Source organism: Oryza sativa, chromosome 11 (assembly GCF_034140825.1).
Source record: "Oryza sativa Japonica Group chromosome 11, ASM3414082v1".
Classification (NCBI taxonomy): domain Eukaryota; kingdom Viridiplantae; phylum Streptophyta; class Magnoliopsida; order Poales; family Poaceae; genus Oryza; species Oryza sativa.
In genome coordinates this window covers 1,220,271-1,237,850 of record NC_089045.1, presented here as the reverse complement: position 1 = coordinate 1,237,850, position 17,580 = coordinate 1,220,271, and the positions used below count along the sequence as shown (strand labels likewise).

At 42.2% G+C, this 17,580-nt stretch overlaps 3 protein-coding genes across 3 annotated transcripts in view; all 3 read right to left on the bottom strand.

The window, feature by feature from the left end:
- Window positions 1-13,201, bottom strand: part of LOC4349645 (probable apyrase 3) — a 26,165-nt gene extending 12,964 nt beyond the window's left edge. Inside the window, exon 1 of the mRNA XM_015761096.3 lies at window positions 12,933-13,201. The gene's annotated coding sequence lies outside the window, so the exon portion shown is untranslated. The remainder of the gene's footprint in view (window positions 1-12,932) is intronic.
- LOC4349644 (protein DETOXIFICATION 21) lies at window positions 3,780-7,376 on the bottom strand. Its single transcript, XM_015760053.3, has 8 exons — window positions 6,917-7,376; window positions 5,276-5,817; window positions 5,023-5,109; window positions 4,809-4,865; window positions 4,470-4,708; window positions 4,266-4,384; window positions 4,096-4,182; window positions 3,780-3,935 (listed from the first exon to the last, which is right to left on the bottom strand). The coding sequence occupies exons 1-8, from the start codon at window positions 7,196-7,198 to the stop codon at window positions 3,855-3,857; spliced, it is 1,494 nt and encodes a 497-aa protein (XP_015615539.1). The 5' UTR covers window positions 7,199-7,376; the 3' UTR covers window positions 3,780-3,854.
- Window positions 9,161-17,580, bottom strand: LOC4349643 (probable apyrase 3). The gene is made up of 10 exons (XM_066305472.1): window positions 17,270-17,580; window positions 16,877-17,005; window positions 16,558-16,618; window positions 16,131-16,449; window positions 15,761-15,852; window positions 15,402-15,616; window positions 15,007-15,190; window positions 12,933-14,796; window positions 10,817-10,873; window positions 9,161-9,490 (listed from the first exon to the last, which is right to left on the bottom strand). Exons 1-8 carry the CDS (start codon window positions 17,510-17,512, stop codon window positions 14,660-14,662), a joined length of 1,380 nt encoding a protein of 459 aa, XP_066161569.1. The 5' UTR covers window positions 17,513-17,580; the 3' UTR covers window positions 9,161-9,490; window positions 10,817-10,873; window positions 12,933-14,659.

Sequence of the window (17,580 nt, the reverse complement as noted above, 5' to 3'; positions counted from 1 at the left end):
AATATATAACAAAGTCCTTCCTGATGTCGGGAAGAACTAGAATAGGTGCCGATGTCAGCTTCTCTTTGAGTTGCTCAAAGCTTTCCTGGCACTGTTCTGACCACACAAACTTCTTCTCCTTTTTGAGTAGTTGTGTCATTGGCCGGGCTATCTTTGAGAACCCCTCGATAAACCTTCGGTAGTATCCAACCAAGCCTAGAAAACTCCGAATTTCGGTCACCGACTTGGGTGCTTTCCATTCCATAACGGCCTCCACTTTTGCAGGGTCCACTGCTACTCCACCGGCTGAGATTACGTGACCCAGAAAAGCGACTTCCTTCAACCAAAATTCGCACTTGCTGAATTTTGCGTATAACTTGTGCTTTCGGAGTTTCTGGAGTACCAATCGTAAGTGTTCCGCATGTTCTTCCTCATCTTTGGAGTAGATCAGAATGTCATCGATGAATACCACCACAAACTTATCCAAGTAGTCCATGAATACTTTGTTCATAAGATTCATGAAGTATGCTGGGGCATTGGTTAGACCAAACGACATTACTGTGAATTCATACAACCCATAGCGTGTTGATAACGCGGTTTTGGGGATATCCTCGGTCCTAATCTTCAGTTGGTGGTATCCTGATCGAAGGTCTATCTTTGAAAACATCTTAGCTCCCTTAAGTTGATCGAAGAGATCATCAATCCTTGGTAGTGGGTATTTGTTCTTAATAGTTACTTCGTTCAGTGATCGGTAGTCTACACACATTCTCATGCTACCGTCTTTCTTCTTAACAAATAGCACTGGGGCTCCCCAAGGTGACGAACTGGGGCGTACAAATCCCTTTTCTTGCAACTCCCTAATTTGCTTTTTAAGTTCTTCTAACTCATTGACCGGCATCCGATATGGTCTCTTGGATATGGGGGCCGTTCCGGGTATCAGGTCAATAATGAACTCTATGTCACGATTTGGTGGCATTCCAGGTAAATCTTCTGGGAACACATCAGGAAATCGCTGCACTACGGGCATTCCCTTTAGGGGTAGCATGGTAAATATACCTCCGACACGTTCGGTTAGCCTAGGATCTTGATCCATGGTTGCTCTCATATCCGATCCCCAGGGTGTGGTCAGGGTAACTTCTCTACGTCTACAGTCAATTACTCCTCTATGCTTTGCTAACCAATCCATAGCCAAAATGACATCAAGAGTTTGTGGTATCAAAACCATAAGGTTGGAGGGAAACACCACATCCCTAAGGCGAATAGGTACGTCAATGCAAGCTGTGTCCACGGCTATTTCACCCCCAGGTGAATGTACTAACATTGGTTGCCTTAGTTTAACTCTGGTTAAATTGTGTTGTTGACTTGCTTTCAGAGATATAAATAAATACGATGCTCCTGAATCGAAGAGAACTTTAACTGGAGTGGAGTTGAGTGAAAACATACCCATTAGCACGCCTTGGTCCTCCTGGGCCTCTTCAGCTCGAACGTGGTTCACTTGCCCGCGTCCAAATCCGGTAGCGGTCCTGTTAGTCTGCGGAGTCCTGAATAGACCTCGTCTAACAGCAGGGGTAGTAGTCCCGTGAATAGCCGTTGCATTAGCTCCGGTGCGAATAGGTGTCTTGTTTGGATGGGGGCATTTGTTGGCAAAATGCCCATACTCCCCACAGTTGAAACAGCTTCCTGGCCTTACTGGTCCAGTGGCGGCCTGATTCGGTGCAGGAGCTCGGTTTTGAATGGTAACCGGCCTGTGGAGATTGCCGGAGGCGGCAGGTCGACTGGTTGTCACCACTGTTGGTCTCCATGCCGAAGAGGTTGCCCCTTTAGGACGCTGGGGTGCGGTCTGGGGCGGGCGGTTCATGGCAAGCCTTCTTTTACGATTGTGCTCCACGATCTTCCGGTCGTTTTCCAGCCTAACGACCTTATTGATTAAACTCTGGAAACTATCGTGGTCTTGTCCAATCATGGGCCCGCGCAACTCGTCATTCAAGCCTTCAATGAATTTGTCGATCGTTTCCTCCTCGTCGGCAAGATCTCTAGTCGCGTAGCGCGCTAGCTGAGTGAAACGGTTTAGGTACTCTTGTACTGTGGTATTCCCTTGCCGTAGTCTCCTGAACTCATTCTTCTTCATCAGCATCACCGCGGCAGGCACGAAGTTGTCACGGAAGGCTGTGGTAAATTCCTCCCAATTTGGTTCTCCAGCATCTTCTTCTCGGGCTCCTTTGTATGTGTCCCACGAGTCTCCGGCTGGTCCTTCCAATTGGTTTGCCGCAAAGATCACTTTATCGGCCTCACGTACTCGAACAAGAGTTAGCTTCTTCTCAATGATCCTTAACCAATCTTCAGCATCCATAGGTTCTTCAGCTGTGGCGAATGTGGGTGGCTTGGTCCTCATAAACTCTCCAAAGCTTGATCCACAGCGGTTGCCTTGGTTATTTGCAATGGCTTGCAAAAGTTGGGTTTGGGTGGCCATAACTCCGGCCAGGGTGGTTAGGTCAGGTGTCTCAGTTTCTTCATTGCTGGTTGACGCCCAACGTCGGCTTGCCATCTGTGTAGGTTGATGGAATAAGTATCCTAATTTTCTAACTAGCTCTTATGGTTCTATCCCATTAAGGGAGTTATTTTGGTGTGAACTTTGTTTCGCAAGCATGGTGGAATAAACTCATTTATAACACAACAGCAATAATATCGTAAATAACATCACAGAGTTCCACAAATAGTACATAAATCATGATGCAATCGACTGCACACATACGCAGTCCAAATAAGGTTCATCCAAAAGATACATCAAACTAACCATCTAGCTACTCGTCAATCTAGGTAAGGAGGGGGGGTGTGTGTCTCGCATACTATCCAAAAACCATCTGATACGAGATCGAAGTTGCAAGGAGTCCGTCAGTCTAGTCCTCTAGCCATCCGCAGGATCCTGGGGCAGGTAGAGGGTGGTCGCTGGCACGCGCAAACCTGAGTCCCCACGGCTCAGAAGTAGTGACCTCTGGATCTAGCTTGGGCCTCTTGCCCGGAGGTCGTGTGCTCTTGCGAGCAGTGCTGAGGGTGCGAGGGCCTCCGAGGAAGGTGATGCGGGGAACAGGGGTCTCATCCTCTGAAGGATCAGTGATGTCTGGCTCGATCTCTGGCTCGGTGTCGGTCCCCTCTGTCTCGGAGTCGACCTGGATCGGAGTCTCCAAACTGGAACCCAGCTGTGGAGAAGGTGTAGGGATCAGTGGAGTGTGTATCATCTCCGGGACAGGTGGCTGTGTCGTTGCCGGGTCCACTAGGTAAGGTGCTGCCTCGGTAGCTAGCATACTAGCCTCTCCCAGAAGAGCGTGGAATGCTGGTGGGTACGGCGGGGTAAGGAAGAAGTAGCGGTCACGGCCTACTTTTCAACTACAAAGTTGTAGGTCGCGTCGAGGGCTACAATTTTGATATAAAGTTTGTCTTCATTAGAGTTCACATGAAAAAATTATGAATTATTTTTTATATAAAGTTTTTAGACCGTCATGTTTAGGGACCGGGGTGACACAATTGAATAAGTTGGAGGACCTAAACGAGTGATCTGCAAGTTTAGAGACCGGGATGACACAATCGAATAAGTTTGAGGACCTAAACGGTCGATTTGCGAGTTTAGGGACCGGGATGACACAACGGTACAAGTTTAGGGACCGGTGATGGACTTTACTCTATACAATAACTTTTCCTGGCGGAAAAGCCATCACCCCAAGCCATATGATTAAAATTGTTCTTTGGTGGATACGTGACCTTGATGATTTTTTTTTGAAAGTTCAAACCTTGAAAATCTTAAATCCGAGCACAATCCCATTTTGACAGGTTGATTCATAAATCATCAAAATTCTTTACAAGTGTGCAGAAGTTTTATATCATGCATTTCCTATTGAATTCTGTGATCGTCCGTTCTCATCCATATACCATCTGTTTAATCTCTCTCGAGTAATCTCTACCTGAAAAAATTAAACATGAAGCACATCATTAAATGAGAAAAATATGCTCTTCTAATGACCCATGAATTTTCTAGAGAGACCCTTAAATTATTTGAAAAAAGATATTTAATCAGAAAAAAAGGATAAGAAAAAAATATGAGCAGAGGTAAAAAAAGGCAACCTGTTTTTTCCAATTGGTCCTAAGTGTGATGAATAGAAGCACAAGAGTCTGGACTAGTGTTCCAAGAAGCATGCCGATCCAAATGCCCTGCAAAAAGAATGAACATAAGTGAGGGACACAACTTAAATCCAGATTAACTAGTGAAATTCTATCATACAAAAATTCCTTACCTTTGCTTGAAATCCTAGCACATAGCCTAGTATTGCACCAAGAGGGATACCAATCAAGTAGTACGATGTAACATTAACATAGGCAACTACACTTTGCCAACCCGATCCGATAGCGACACCTATAGATAAATTAGAAAATTAGTAATTTTATTGTTAAATTTTGAATTACTTTGATATACTTGTCCTTCAAATGGAATAACATACCTGAGAGCACTGGTTGAACACTATTCAACAAAATGGAGAAAGCTAGAAGGGGAGCAAGATCAGCGACTTCATCTGCTACTGCCTTACTTTCAGTAAATATGTATGCAAGGCTTCCACGGAAGAAAAGGAAGAGCACAAACAACACAAATCCTATCAAGAAAGAAGTGGTGACCACATTGAAAATGGCAAACTTAGCCCTTCTTGCACTCCCGGCTCCAAGTTCATTTGCCACCCGCACTCTAAAAATGTACATGCATTAAGTATATGTCAAATTTATGGTTCATGTTGCATCAGTTAGATGAACCACATAGTGAGTGACAGCTGAGATCGTGAAGTTACCCTATTGCAGACAAAAATCCGATAGAAATCATCATCTCCCAACCATTGATATTAAGGCTACAAAGTTTGCAAGTGAAAACAACAATGTTCAATAAGCAACCTTTTCAATTACTAGAGGAGAAACACAAAACAATACAATGATATACATGATACAACATGATCTGGTTGTTGTTTTCTAAACTAATACACAACAGATTAGAGTGGAATATATTACCATATAGAAAGAGCATCAAGAGCAACCTCTGCATTCTTCATATAACCAGTGAGGAGCACCAATATGGTGTTGTACCACAATTCTAAACTGAAAAGGTAAAAGAAAAATGAGAATAAATTAATGAGCTTCTAATTATTTGTATAAAAAAACTTGATTAACAGTTAGCATCTAAAATATTAACTTTCTATTTGCCATCATCAATTTTTTTGTTGAAAATTTCATATATACACATAAACGTAACCATGTTACTTACCAAAGCATCACTCCAGACGATAACGAAAGCTTCATAATAGCACCAAGATCAGTAAAAGCAGAGGATGAGAACCCTGTCCATGTTAGAGGGCAACCACCAAAGAAGACAAAAGCGAGTTGGCCAAACACAGGGATCCAAAAGGAGATGACCATGGATCCCATGACCCCAGCAAGACCAAGTTGGAACTTGACTGTTAGGAGCCATGACAAGAAGAGGTGAATCCCAAGATTGAGGAAGGCAAGGTAAGTGACAATCATGTTCTTGCTCTGCGCTTGTAGGTACATTTGGAGCATGAATGCCCATATGTAAGAGAACATTACGGGGATGTACCATAGAGAGATGGTGCCAGCGACGGCAGAGATCTCAGGATCTTGACCGAGAGCAATCAGGAGTGGAGTTGTGAAGATATAGACCGGGAGAAGGATGACTGCACAACAGAAGAGAACTAGCCATGAGCGTTGTAGATAGACACCCAACATGTGATATTGCTTGGCGCCATATGATTGTCCACACAATGTTTCTAATGCGCTCGCCATGCCAAGCTGCAATTTACAACAATGTGCATATACGGTTAATTTGTAGTATATACTGTTTTTATATGCATATCAATAGATGACTTATAGTGCAAATTAATATTTAGTAAAAAGAAGTTTTCATAGGAGTGACTTGTAGTATGGTCTGGTTATGTTTTATTTGTATATTCCGTTCAAAAAATCTAGGTAAAGACTTTTGCTATTGTTGCACAGCTAGTAGACAGAGGTAGTACAAACTACTTTAATTACAGAAGAAAAAAATATATATCAGAAGATCCAACAAGAATACACATGAAAAAAGACCCGGCAAAAAGAATACATGAGGTAGATGCTATATACTCCTTCCGTCCCTAAATATTTAATGCCGTTGACTTTTTTAAACATGTTTGACCGTTCGTCTTGTTTAAAAACTTTTGTGAATATTATTAAAAAATTTGAGTAGTAGTAGTATATTTAACAATGAATCAAATGAGAGGAAAATAATTAATAATTACTTATTTTTTAAAATAACATAAACGGTCAAACATATTTAAAAAAGTCAACGGCGTCAAGTATTTAGAGACGGAGGGAGTACTAATTAATGTCTGGAGAGAAAGCCGTGCAAGGGAAGGATGGCTAGGTCAAGAGTCTACTTCAAAGTTTTACTAGTAATTTGAAAATCCAAGGAGGCAAGGTCTCACATGATTAATTTTCTTCCTGCAGTATGTACTATATCCATTTTTTTTTAAAAAAAAAATCGAGCCTATAGCTTCTTAGCTATAGTACAACAATGCTGGACAAGATCGAACACTCTGTTTTGAACCTATAAAGACAGCAACTGAACATCCATTGTTTGTCTCAATTAATCGATGGGCAAATTAAAGCACAACAAAAAACTTCCAGCGCGCGCGGCGCTGTTAGTCTCTGAATCGGCACAATTAAGTCAAAACTTAACGTCATCAAAGTCAGCTTTTAGAAATAAAAAACAGCTAGTTGCCGAAAACACGAAACAGGTAAAAAGAAAGATCAATTTGAATTGTTACAACGTAGTAATAATAATTTAAACCCAAAACTGTGTAATGATAACTCTGTAATAATAAGTAAAAAGGGAATCAGTGGCATGACTTACCAGGATGCCATTGCTGAAGCGCATGAGGACGGTGGAGACGAGGGCGTAGGCGGCGAGCTCGGTGGCGCCGATGTGTCCGATGAACGCCTGGCTGATGACGGTGACGCCGAAGGAGGAGAAGCGGGCGCAGATGGAAGGACCCGCCACCACCCACAGCTTCTTGTTCTCCTCCACCACTCGCCGCCTCACCGATCCAACCTCTTCTTCCTCCTCGTTGCTCGCCGGCTTAGGCTCCAGCAGAGGAACCGTCGGCCTCTCATCATCCTCCGTCGTCCTCTCCATTGCTACTCTGCTCTGATAGCTAGCTCTCCAGTGCACAACAATGGAGATCGATGGAGTTAATAGGAGCAGGAATATACTTTGAGTTGCAGATATTAGTAGCTGTCTGAATTGAAGAAGGCTGCAGGGAGGGAAAAGAAAGCATCCATCGATGATGCTCAGGTCTCCCCATCTACCGTTTAATGGCGGGGCCAGAGACGATCGAGCGAGGAAGTACATGATTGGCCCTGTGGTTGCTGCAGATGGTGGGTAGGTAGGGAGGGCAGTGTGGGAAGAAATTAATAAACAATTACACAAGCCCTGTTCTTTTCTTTAAAAAAAATTGGATAAAATTTTGGATACTAGTAACACGCTTTTCGTACGAAAACTTTCTATACAAAAGTTACTCTAAAATATCAAATTAATTATTTTTTTAATAATTAAAACTTAATTAATCATACATTAATACTATCTTATTTTACGTAAAATACTTAATTATCTCATCCAACGATGCCAACCAATGCGTCCCGGAAAAAGGAGATCACGGGAAGGAAAACGTTACATCATTGCATGGAGACACCATCGACATCGAGTCGCCGTCTCGTGTCGGCCATCGATGAACTTTTTTTTCGAACCTTTTTATTTTTTAAAATTTAAAAATGAACTCTTACAAAATTTAATTTTAAAACTAGACCTTTTAATGGTACTGGCTGGTCTGATGTGGCGAAATAATATTGTCAAGTCAAATGAGGATGAACATGATAGTTTATGATAGTTTAGTTTCGTTATGCCAGCCGGGGTGGCGTGGTTAAAAGTTTTAAATTTTAAAAATAAGTTTTGGGATGTTTATTTAAAATTTAAACACAAAAAAGGTTAATAATAAAAAAAATGGCCATCCTATTCATCAATTCATGCCCTGTGACCTTGTTCTCGTCAACCCATCGGCAGCACACCACCACCAGCTAACTCACGATTTAATTCAACATCATGGAATATAGTTCAATTGCATCAAATCATATCTTCTGCTATCTAGTAGCTGTGTGAATTGAAGAAGGGAAGGCTGCAAGGAAAGGAAAGCATGATGCTCGCGTTTTATATCCGCACGTTTTCTAAACTGCTAGTATGTATTCTTAAAAAAAAGTTATTTTAAAAATTATATTAATTTATTTTTTAAATTTAAAATAATTAATAATTAATTAATTATGTGTTTGTGACTTGTTTTGTTTTGCGCATATTTTCAGTCCTCTCTAATACTCTTCTCTCTAACACAACCTGCTGTGAGATTGCCCCTAAATTATATATGGTTCTGCAGATGGCGGGTAGGTAGGGATGACAGAGGGGGAAATTAGTTGTACTACCTTGTAAGTAACAGTGACCCCTGATTAGGATTCTCCGACAACGAGTGATCAAATTAACAGGAATTAACAGTTGGATCGTGTGGCAAGGAGGGCAAGCACGTGTTCTTTGCTCCAACAAAAAGTTGGACTCCAACCAAAAGTTGGATAAAGATTAAGATTTTTATGGCACGCTTTTCAAACTGCTAAACGGTGCGTTTTGTGTGAAAACTTTCTATATGAAAGTTGCTCTAAAATATCATATTAATCTATTTTTCAAGTTTTTAATAATTAAAACTCAATCAATTATGCGTTAATATCACCTCATTTTATGTAAAAAAAAACATAATTTTTATCTTCATCTTCACAAGAAAAGAACACCACCTAATGTGCTGTCAATGTTTTCTTATCCTACTAAAGCTTTCTATACGTAGTCCATTAATGGGATGTTTGCCCGGCCTTGCTGCATGCTGTGCTGCATCCCCTCCCCCACCCCTACCCCCACGCCCCCCCCCCCTCCGCCACCCGACTCCGGAGCAGTTTTGGTCCAACGTGGCACACACGTGGTAATCCAGTCAGCATAAAAAAATAAAAAATGGTAGGGCACTTATCAGTTCTGCATCTTTTCTAGGTCACCACATGTGGACCCCCGTTTTTATAACAGGAATCATTCGTGTAAACATTACCATTTCCCTGGATCAAGTAGTCTGGTACACACGAGTTCATAGCTGAAATACCAAAAGCACATACACGAGAGTCTAGTGCTAATTATTACATCATAAGCCCGCAGGCATTGTCTTAAATCATCGGACCGAGCGGTCCGGAATACATCCAAAAGCAGAAATAGATAAGGCAGCGGAATTCAGGCAGCGGCATGCCATTGCCACAGGCAACGACCGTACTAAGACCTACTGAGCGCCATCGTCTTCATCTCCCTCCTGGTAGTAGGCATAGGGATCCTCCGAAGCTTCATCTCCCGCTTCTGATTAATTTTATATTTGCAAGGGTGAGTACCAACCGTACTCAGCAAGTCACCACAGCAACAATGCATATGAAAGGGGTATTTCAATGGATGGCTATGGCTCTTTTGCGCTAAGCCAGTTATGTAATTCTTTTCACAAACCTAAGACCTAGCATTGACTGATCAAATTTTAGTACCAGTGTTTGTATTTAAATAACGACGGTTCTGTCCACCATCCATTGTGATCCCAAGGATAGCTTCCCGCCATTGAGTCGTCATGGTTTTCTGAGGACGTCCACCTTCCCTCCTCTCAGGAAGTGGCTCCATCAGCATAAAAATCATCATGCAATATCCCATCCCACACAGGTTAAGAATTTAGAGTCTAGCCAAGTGTAATACACGTCCCGGTGCACAATAACCGCGAGCACTGCTAATCGAATAGATTTGGTTTACTCACACTGCAGTGGATGTACACTTTACCCGCACTCCGCGACTGCCCAACACATGAGCCTCGTCCCAACACATGAGACGCGCCACGGCAAAGCCTTTTGATAACCTCGCATTGGCAGTACCCGCTCCATGAACTTAAATCCTCATGCACTCTAGGCGTCCATGTTTCTAGCAGTGAGAGGAGTTCTGGCGCTCCCAGGAAAGAGAAGTCTCACACACATATTAAATTATGGTTCAAGTTAACTTCTCTCTCTCACACACTCATGGCAGTCCTACCAATGGCGACACCGATGTAGGGCACGCCTCTCGGCCCTACCTCAACGGCTGTCCCACCGTAGCGCACCTGCCTCACTCAGGGGTGAACCATCTATGCAGTGATACTGCCTCCGCTCGGCTATCTACTCCAATAGGTCTATACTCATACGAGAAGTGCGGTTGTACGGGGGTCGTTTCATGCTTAACTTCATGGCTCGGTCCTTAATTGACCGGGGACGATACTAGCCTTTTCCAGATACCACCCAAATCCTCCGTCTGCCCCAGTCGAAAACAGTTATTTAGTTTATTTCTCCTTTCACAAATCATGTCCTCAATATCATGGCAATGTGGCGCTCATGTCTCCACATGCCGCATCTCAATTACCTTCCCAAAGGTAATTGCCCAAGCATATAGCATTTGACAAATATTAGTATGCTTGATTCTAGAATAGCATTTCTAAGCATTTGTCATAGTTGACTAGGGACTCATACGTAAACATGGTTATGAAGGAATAAGGGGTAAACAATAATCAAGGCATGGCATAATCGCAAGTAGGATGTTCATCTTTGCATGCAATTTTATTTGTAAACAAAAACAATTTCGCAATTGGGATCAATATGTTCAAGAATAGTGATGACTTGCCTTGCTCAAGGTCTTCCGGGTCTTGGCCTTCACCCGGATCCGCGGCTCCCTCGGTCTCTAAAATTATGTGCGAAAGAACAATTTGAATTCAATTAGAATTCAAATAAAATCCAAATAAATCCAAATGAAAGTCGAATGCGAAAGTCAATTCCTTTATTTTAACTTTATTATTCGCGAACTAAGGCAAACCCAATTTCGATTCAAACTATTTTGCGGGTATAAATATTTTGTTGTCATAAGTTTTTAATTTAATCTACCCGAGCATTATATCCATATAATAGGTTAGAGATTTCTATCGCGAGCTAAATATCGGACGAAATCCTAGAAATATTATATGATTTAATTTAGTCTATGACTAAATGATTAAATATAATACACGGCTAAAATCCCTAGTAATTAAATCCGAATTTCTACCGTGAATCGATTACTTATAGGGATTACCCAAAAATAATCTATAATAATCTATAAGAATTCATCTATTTGTTTAGTTATTAATTACATCTAAATTACTACCGCGAATTGATTCCTTATAGAAATTACCAAGAATAATCCATAATTTATATTAAATTTTGCAATTCTACGACTATAATTAATCTATAATTAAATTCTAATTATTTTAAATTTTCTAAACTTCCCTAATCTCCCTCTAATTTCCTATTTATTTCCTTTTCCTTTTTCTCCCTTTCCTTTTTTTTCTTTCCTTTCTTTTTCTTTTCTTTTTCTCTTTTTCTCTCTTTTCCTTTTCTTTTCTTTCTCTCCTCCCTCCCGGCTTCTTTCTCTCTTCCTCGGCTTCTCCCTTTCTCTCTCTCTCTCTCGGCTCCCTGCTACCCGGGGCGGCGACGGCGACCGAGCAAGGGGAGGAGGCGGCGGCTTACCGACGGCGGTGGCAGCGACGGCGGCGCGACGACGGCGCACGGTGCATGGCGCGGCGGCACGAAGGCGGCGGTGCGGCGGCACGACGGCGGCGCAAGGCGGCGACGCACGGCACGGCGGCTCCGGGGTGACGGCACGGCGGCTTCGAAGGTGGCGGCGTGGCGGCACGACAACGGCGGCGCGTGGAGAAGGGGAAGAGGGAGAGGAAGGGGGAGATGGAGTGGGGAAAATGGGGAGGGGTGGAGTTTTATAGGGGAGAGGAGGGGGAAAGAAAGAGAAGGGAAGGGGCGACGCGACGGCGGCGCGGCGGCGCGGGGCGCGAGGCGGCGATGGGTTGCGCGGCGACGGGACGTCGACGGCGGCGGCGACAGCGGCGGCGCGCGGCTCGGGGCGGGACGCGACGGGCGGCGACGCGACGGTAGCGCGGCGCAACGGCGACGGGGCGAGACGACGGGCGAGCGGCGATGGGACGGGCGGGCGGCTCGGGGCGCGAGGCAGCGCGGCACGGGGCGCGTCGCGGGGCGACGGGGCGGCGCGCGGCGCGGGGCGCAAGGCCGGCTAGGGCGGCGCAGCAGCGATGGCGACGGCGACAGGCGGCGATGGCGACGTCGGCGCAGCGGCAGGCGACGGCGCGACGGGACGGTGACGGCGATGGCGCGGCAGCGGCGGCGCAGGGCTCGGGGCATGGCCGGGCGCGTGGCAGAGAAGGGTCTAGGGCTAGGGACCGAAATCGAACACCTATGAGGCAATGAACAGTGACTTTTCCTATTTATCCCGATTTTAGTGTATTTTCCATATAAATTTGATTCCACAATTCCTAATTTTACATATGTGCATTTTACTCAATATTTGTGTTATCTTAACTAATGAATTCACCCTAGATTAATATTACTCATATTTTATTTTTATATAATTTATTTGAGTTTTAATTAGGGTTAATTCTTATTCCATCGTATTTAAATTTAATTGATCCAAATATGGTCGCGATAATATTTTATTTATTTCTATCCACACCTAATCTTTATTTTAAATTTATATTTATTTTACCAATTTGTTTTTAAGGTTTATTCCTAATTAACTATTCTTTACTCACGATTAATAATCTTCGAGATCAAATCCAGATAAAATAGGCGAATAAGATCGGCATGATGCAATTAATTTAAAAAGGTTTTTGAAAATCTGTATTTTTAGAGTTTTGATTTTGTCGGTCGAATTTTCAGGGTGTTACAGATAATATGGTCACCTGGTGGAGTTCATGGTTGGTGTCTTCAATGGGGATGTGGCAGCGAAGCAGGAATCCAAGCCCAGTTTCAGTAGGCCAACATGCAGCTGGAGCAAGACTGTAAGAGGCGGCATCCCGGTCGGGTGGCCTGAGATGGATCAGATGGCGTCGCATAGGCACTGTATTGCCGATGATGGCGCCGGCGGGCTAGGGTGCACGGTGGTGGCAACGAATTGCATTCAGCGGAGCGATGGTTGCTGGGAGAAGTCGGGGAGAGGAGAAGCGCTATTTCAGGGTGGTGCAGTGTGGGAGGTTGGTAACGATCGCTATTTTTGTTTTTAATCGGTGGTTACATGTTGCGGAGCAGGAGATTGCTAATTGTAGGGACGGATTTAACTCGCCACATAAGCCATTGGATGAAAATATCTAATGGTTAAAAGAGAATTATGTACAATTTAGTGGATAAAACTATTACATTTTATATCAGTATATCTCTACTATATTATACAAATTGAAGATGTTTCCGCTGGAATTTTGATACGTCATTCGTGTTGGTTTTTCAGTTTGTTGTACATCGTCTATACACAATTCGACGTAAGTATAGAATAACTATTATACACTCTCCTCCTATCTCAACCACTCCTCCTCCCAGCCCACCCCAACTGGCCCACACCATCCTATCAGCCCATCCTGCGTGCCTCCACTCAGAGCCGCAGGTGCCACTCCCCGTATCAGTGTCTTTTTTCTTTCCTTTTTTTCGTTTTCTTTTCTCTTGATCATCCTGATCCTCTCCCTATCCTTCCAATCTCCTCTCTTTTCTCTCCATGTTCTCTTCTTTCCTCTTAGTTATCTCTTTCAAATTTCTGTTATCATAAAAATTTTTGTTTTGATATTATCAATATTTAAGGTATATGTGGCAAGTTTGTAACTTTAGAAATGTTTTTCATCTATATTAAAAAAAACTTTCACTGATTGAATAATCAAAATTTCAATCTTTGGTCAATGAGGTATAGAGAAATACGCATGCGTCAACTTATGGAATAGCCACCCAACGATTTGTGAGGCTATGGAAATGTGTACAAAAGAGATTCTTTGTGTGATGCATGAAGCGAGCGCAACTAGGTTCAATGCTATGTATGATTCCTGATTTTGTTTTGTTTGTCTTATTTCGGTTTGTCGTTTAAATTAGTGGAGTTTTTATCAATCATGAAAATTATCTTCACTTGTTGCAGTATTTTTTGCTAGTATACATATAGATATAAAATTGATTCTTTGGTGCAAGGTTTTGTGCCAAGCATGAAACGCTATGATTCGCTTTGTCTCTTAACTCTGAACGCGCAATACATTTAGCTTGTAGTAATATATGCTTCTTTTATTTTACTTTCACACTATCTGAACTCTTAGAAAAAAATAATTATGATACGATTGTGTCAGGTCAAATACTCAAATGTGCACCAGATGTTCAGTCTTTTACATACAAGACATGCGTGCTCATGACACACGAACACAACCGATGATTTCTATGATAGTAATTATATATAGAAAGCTGCTATATATTCAAACGTACACAACTTGGAGTCTAGGACAAAGAGCATGGCCACCTCGATCTATTGATAGCTCGATCCGTTATTAACATACTACTTATATATCATGATACTCAGTTATACTGTAATAACCAGCACACAAACATCGATCATACAAAAAACGATATCCTAACTTCCAAAGTAGCTAGTACATCGATCTCAATATCATTTGTATATTTCTCGAAGCCGTTTTTTGGGTGACACAGCTTCAATAGCTGTACCCAATGGCCAAGCCGCGTCAATGTAGTACTCCCCATGCTTCACCTTGTCTACCAGCGTTATCTCCTTACTTGGATGTAGACCTGACATCCAATTATATATATATAATTATATATATATATATATATATATATATATATATATATATATATATATATATATATTAGTAAACTGCATGTTAGATAAATTGTTCAACAATTTGCACACCTATATATGAGTTCTTTTTCTTTAGAGTTAATTTCTTATACATGGATATATATTGTATCTCCATTATTAGAAGCTAGTGTACGTACCGAAGCCGTCAACGAGCAAGGAGTATTCGTAGATAAGATCCATGCATAAGTAGGCATGATCACGAACGTTGGGGTATTCTACTTTTGCTTCTTTGACACTCAGTTTACAAGCCTTTTCTGCAACAGCCTTAAACGTTGCAGGGGTCGACTTTGCACTGGGTGCATCGCTGTCGATGAACCCAACCTTTATCCCGGTCCGATCAAAATGTATGCATTGGAGATAAAATTATCAAGTAAAAATATTAATTTATATATGTAACATAATTATACAAATAATTAAATGCACATATTTAGGGGTATATATTTACATAACTAGTCAGCTAGTAGCCAGTCTGAAGCATGCCTGAGAAGTTAAATAATTTAGCTGGCTAATTAATTAAGTAATCACGACGTACATGGGAAGCTATGTAGTAGAAGGCGGACGCAACGTAGAGGTCATCCTGCCCTGCTCCGCCACCACCGTTCCAGACGCCGTTGAAGCTGCAGTTCTTGGTTTCGCAGGGCGCATTCACCTTCAGTAACTTCACTACTTCTTCTCTGCACTTGTGGTAGTCTGCACCTTGTGGTGCGGTCGTTGCATCGTACTGTTTGTCGTTGTAGGTGTAGTTACCTTGTTTTTGCCAAATCAACAAAACAAATTAAATCTCACTTGGTTCATTAAGCACTAAACGTTAATTGATTATATGAATCTTAAAGGATTAAAGGGTCGATGCGTATAGTAAACAGAACAAGTAATAAGGTAGTATCTAGTTACCACTGAATCCGCGCAGCATGCAGTTGCTAAATGGTCCATCCTTTCTCTCCAGGATCTGCACGCGAGAAGCAAAACCGCCATAGTGCAAATAGCTGCAAATTGTTGATTGATCTTAGTAAACTACGGTTCAAAAGACTATATATGCATTATTTTCCATATTTTCTACAGTAAGTTCAGATATTAACAGGCTACAGCCTACAGGCTTCAGTAGTTCAGTTTATTTAGTATTCACTAGTACAATGTGTGCAACAAATGAATTAATGTTGCACTTTCTAAGTAGTATATTATTCACCAGCTTGCAGTGGATCAAGATATAAAATTAAACAAAGATCAAATTATACTTAACAAGAGCATGAACTTATTAATTGACCTGTGCACATAAATGTTATAATCTTTTCCCTTGAGATACTCCTTCACAACATAGGGATCTTTTCCTTCGGGCACCTTTGGAGCGTTAGCAGCGGTGTTTGATAACATGGCGTATGCCATTTGTACGGATCCACCTCCAAGATCAACCACCCCTACGGTTTTAAAGTAGTCTCCTCCCAATTTATCCAGGAGATAATTCAGAGCAACCCACATGTATGATCCTTCCTGGGATCCCTCAAGAACGTTGATCCAGTTCGGGTTACACTGATATTTGCTCTTGGTGTGGACTACATCCCTAACATGTATTAAGACCCAGAGTACTAATTAAAGAGATTATTAAGAATAAAAATTTATTAAGAATCAAAGCAAGAAATGGTTTTGAGTTAAAAAAATTGTATGATATGATGTATATCATTGTGGAATTGCACGTACCGCTTCAAGAATTTGGTTCGCCTTTTCATCTCCAATAAGTCTGAGTCCGGCAGTTGCCTAGTACATGTTTGATTGAATTAACAAAGAACAAAATTTAGAGAGTACAAAAGGTCAGGCCATTTTGTTTCAGGCCATTTTGTTTCAGAGGAAACATATCATCATTAACATTTTGTCAGTAGTTTTAAGAAACTATTTCGTCAGATAAACCATCATACGGAAACATCCGTACGTATTAGTAATTTTAAATTTAAGTTCCCGATGCAGGTTTCGTTTAATAATTAGATAAAGAGCAAATCAATTTAGTTGTGTACGTACCCCAAGTTTAAGGGGAGTTTTGTTCATAAGTCTGGTAGGAACAACGGTGTTGGCCTTGTCAAGCAGAGGCAATATGGAGTTTGCGGCATCCTGAGGACGTCCAGCGTAGGAGCTCAGCCCAGGATCCACCTACAACAACACACAAATTAATTAGTCAGTCAGTAGTAGGATTAAAATAGCTCAATTAAGTAGGTAGTAACGAATCATCATATTAATAAGTACTTCCTCCGTTTCATATTATAAAACTTTCTAGCATTGCCCATATTCATATATATGTTAATGAATCTAGACTTATATGTGTGCCTAGATTCATTAGCATATATATAAATGTAGATAATGCTAGAAAGTCTTATAACCTGAAACGGAGGTAGTAGGTTAGATTAATGTGGTTACCTTAGCGAAGAGCTCGATGTCGTCGCCGACCTTGAGGAGGTCCAGCTTGTTGTCGAACCTGAAGACGTGCACCCGTGTGCCGGTGCTGCCGGCGTCCAATATCACGGCGTACCTCCCCGGCCCCGCTGCCTGCCCTTCCACGACGCCGCCTTTCTGGCCGAGCACCGCCGTGTCGTCAGCAACGGCCGGCGGCGACAAAGCCAGCAGGAGAAGCATGGCCACGACAAGGTGATCAGCCGCCATTGCTAACTAGACAAGGTGAGGCGCAGGTGCTCATCAACAGAATGCAAGGGGCAGGTTTTAAAGGGAGA

Excerpts from the sequence above, each read along its gene's own strand:
- LOC4349644 (XM_015760053.3), bottom strand. The coding sequence starts at position 7,198 with ATGGAGAGGACGACGGAGGATGATGAGAGGCCGACGGTTCCTCTGCTG. Across the intron at positions 4,183-4,265 it reads TGCTAGGATTTCAAGCAAAG|GGCATTTGGATCGGCATGCT; the intron begins GTAAGGAATTTT and ends TTCTTTTTGCAG. Across the intron at positions 3,936-4,095 it reads GGACCAATTGGAAAAAACAG|GTAGAGATTACTCGAGAGAG; the intron begins GTTGCCTTTTTT and ends TAATTTTTTCAG.
- LOC4349643 (XM_066305472.1), bottom strand. The coding sequence starts at position 17,512 with ATGGCGGCTGATCACCTTGTCGTGGCCATGCTTCTCCTGCTGGCTTTG. Across the intron at positions 16,450-16,557 it reads CCAAATTCTTGAAGCGGTAC|TACTCTGGGTCTTAATACAT; the intron begins GTGCAATTCCAC and ends CTCTTTAATTAG. Across the intron at positions 15,191-15,401 it reads TCTACTACATAGCTTCCCAT|GTTGGGTTCATCGACAGCGA; the intron begins GTACGTCGTGAT and ends ACCGGGATAAAG.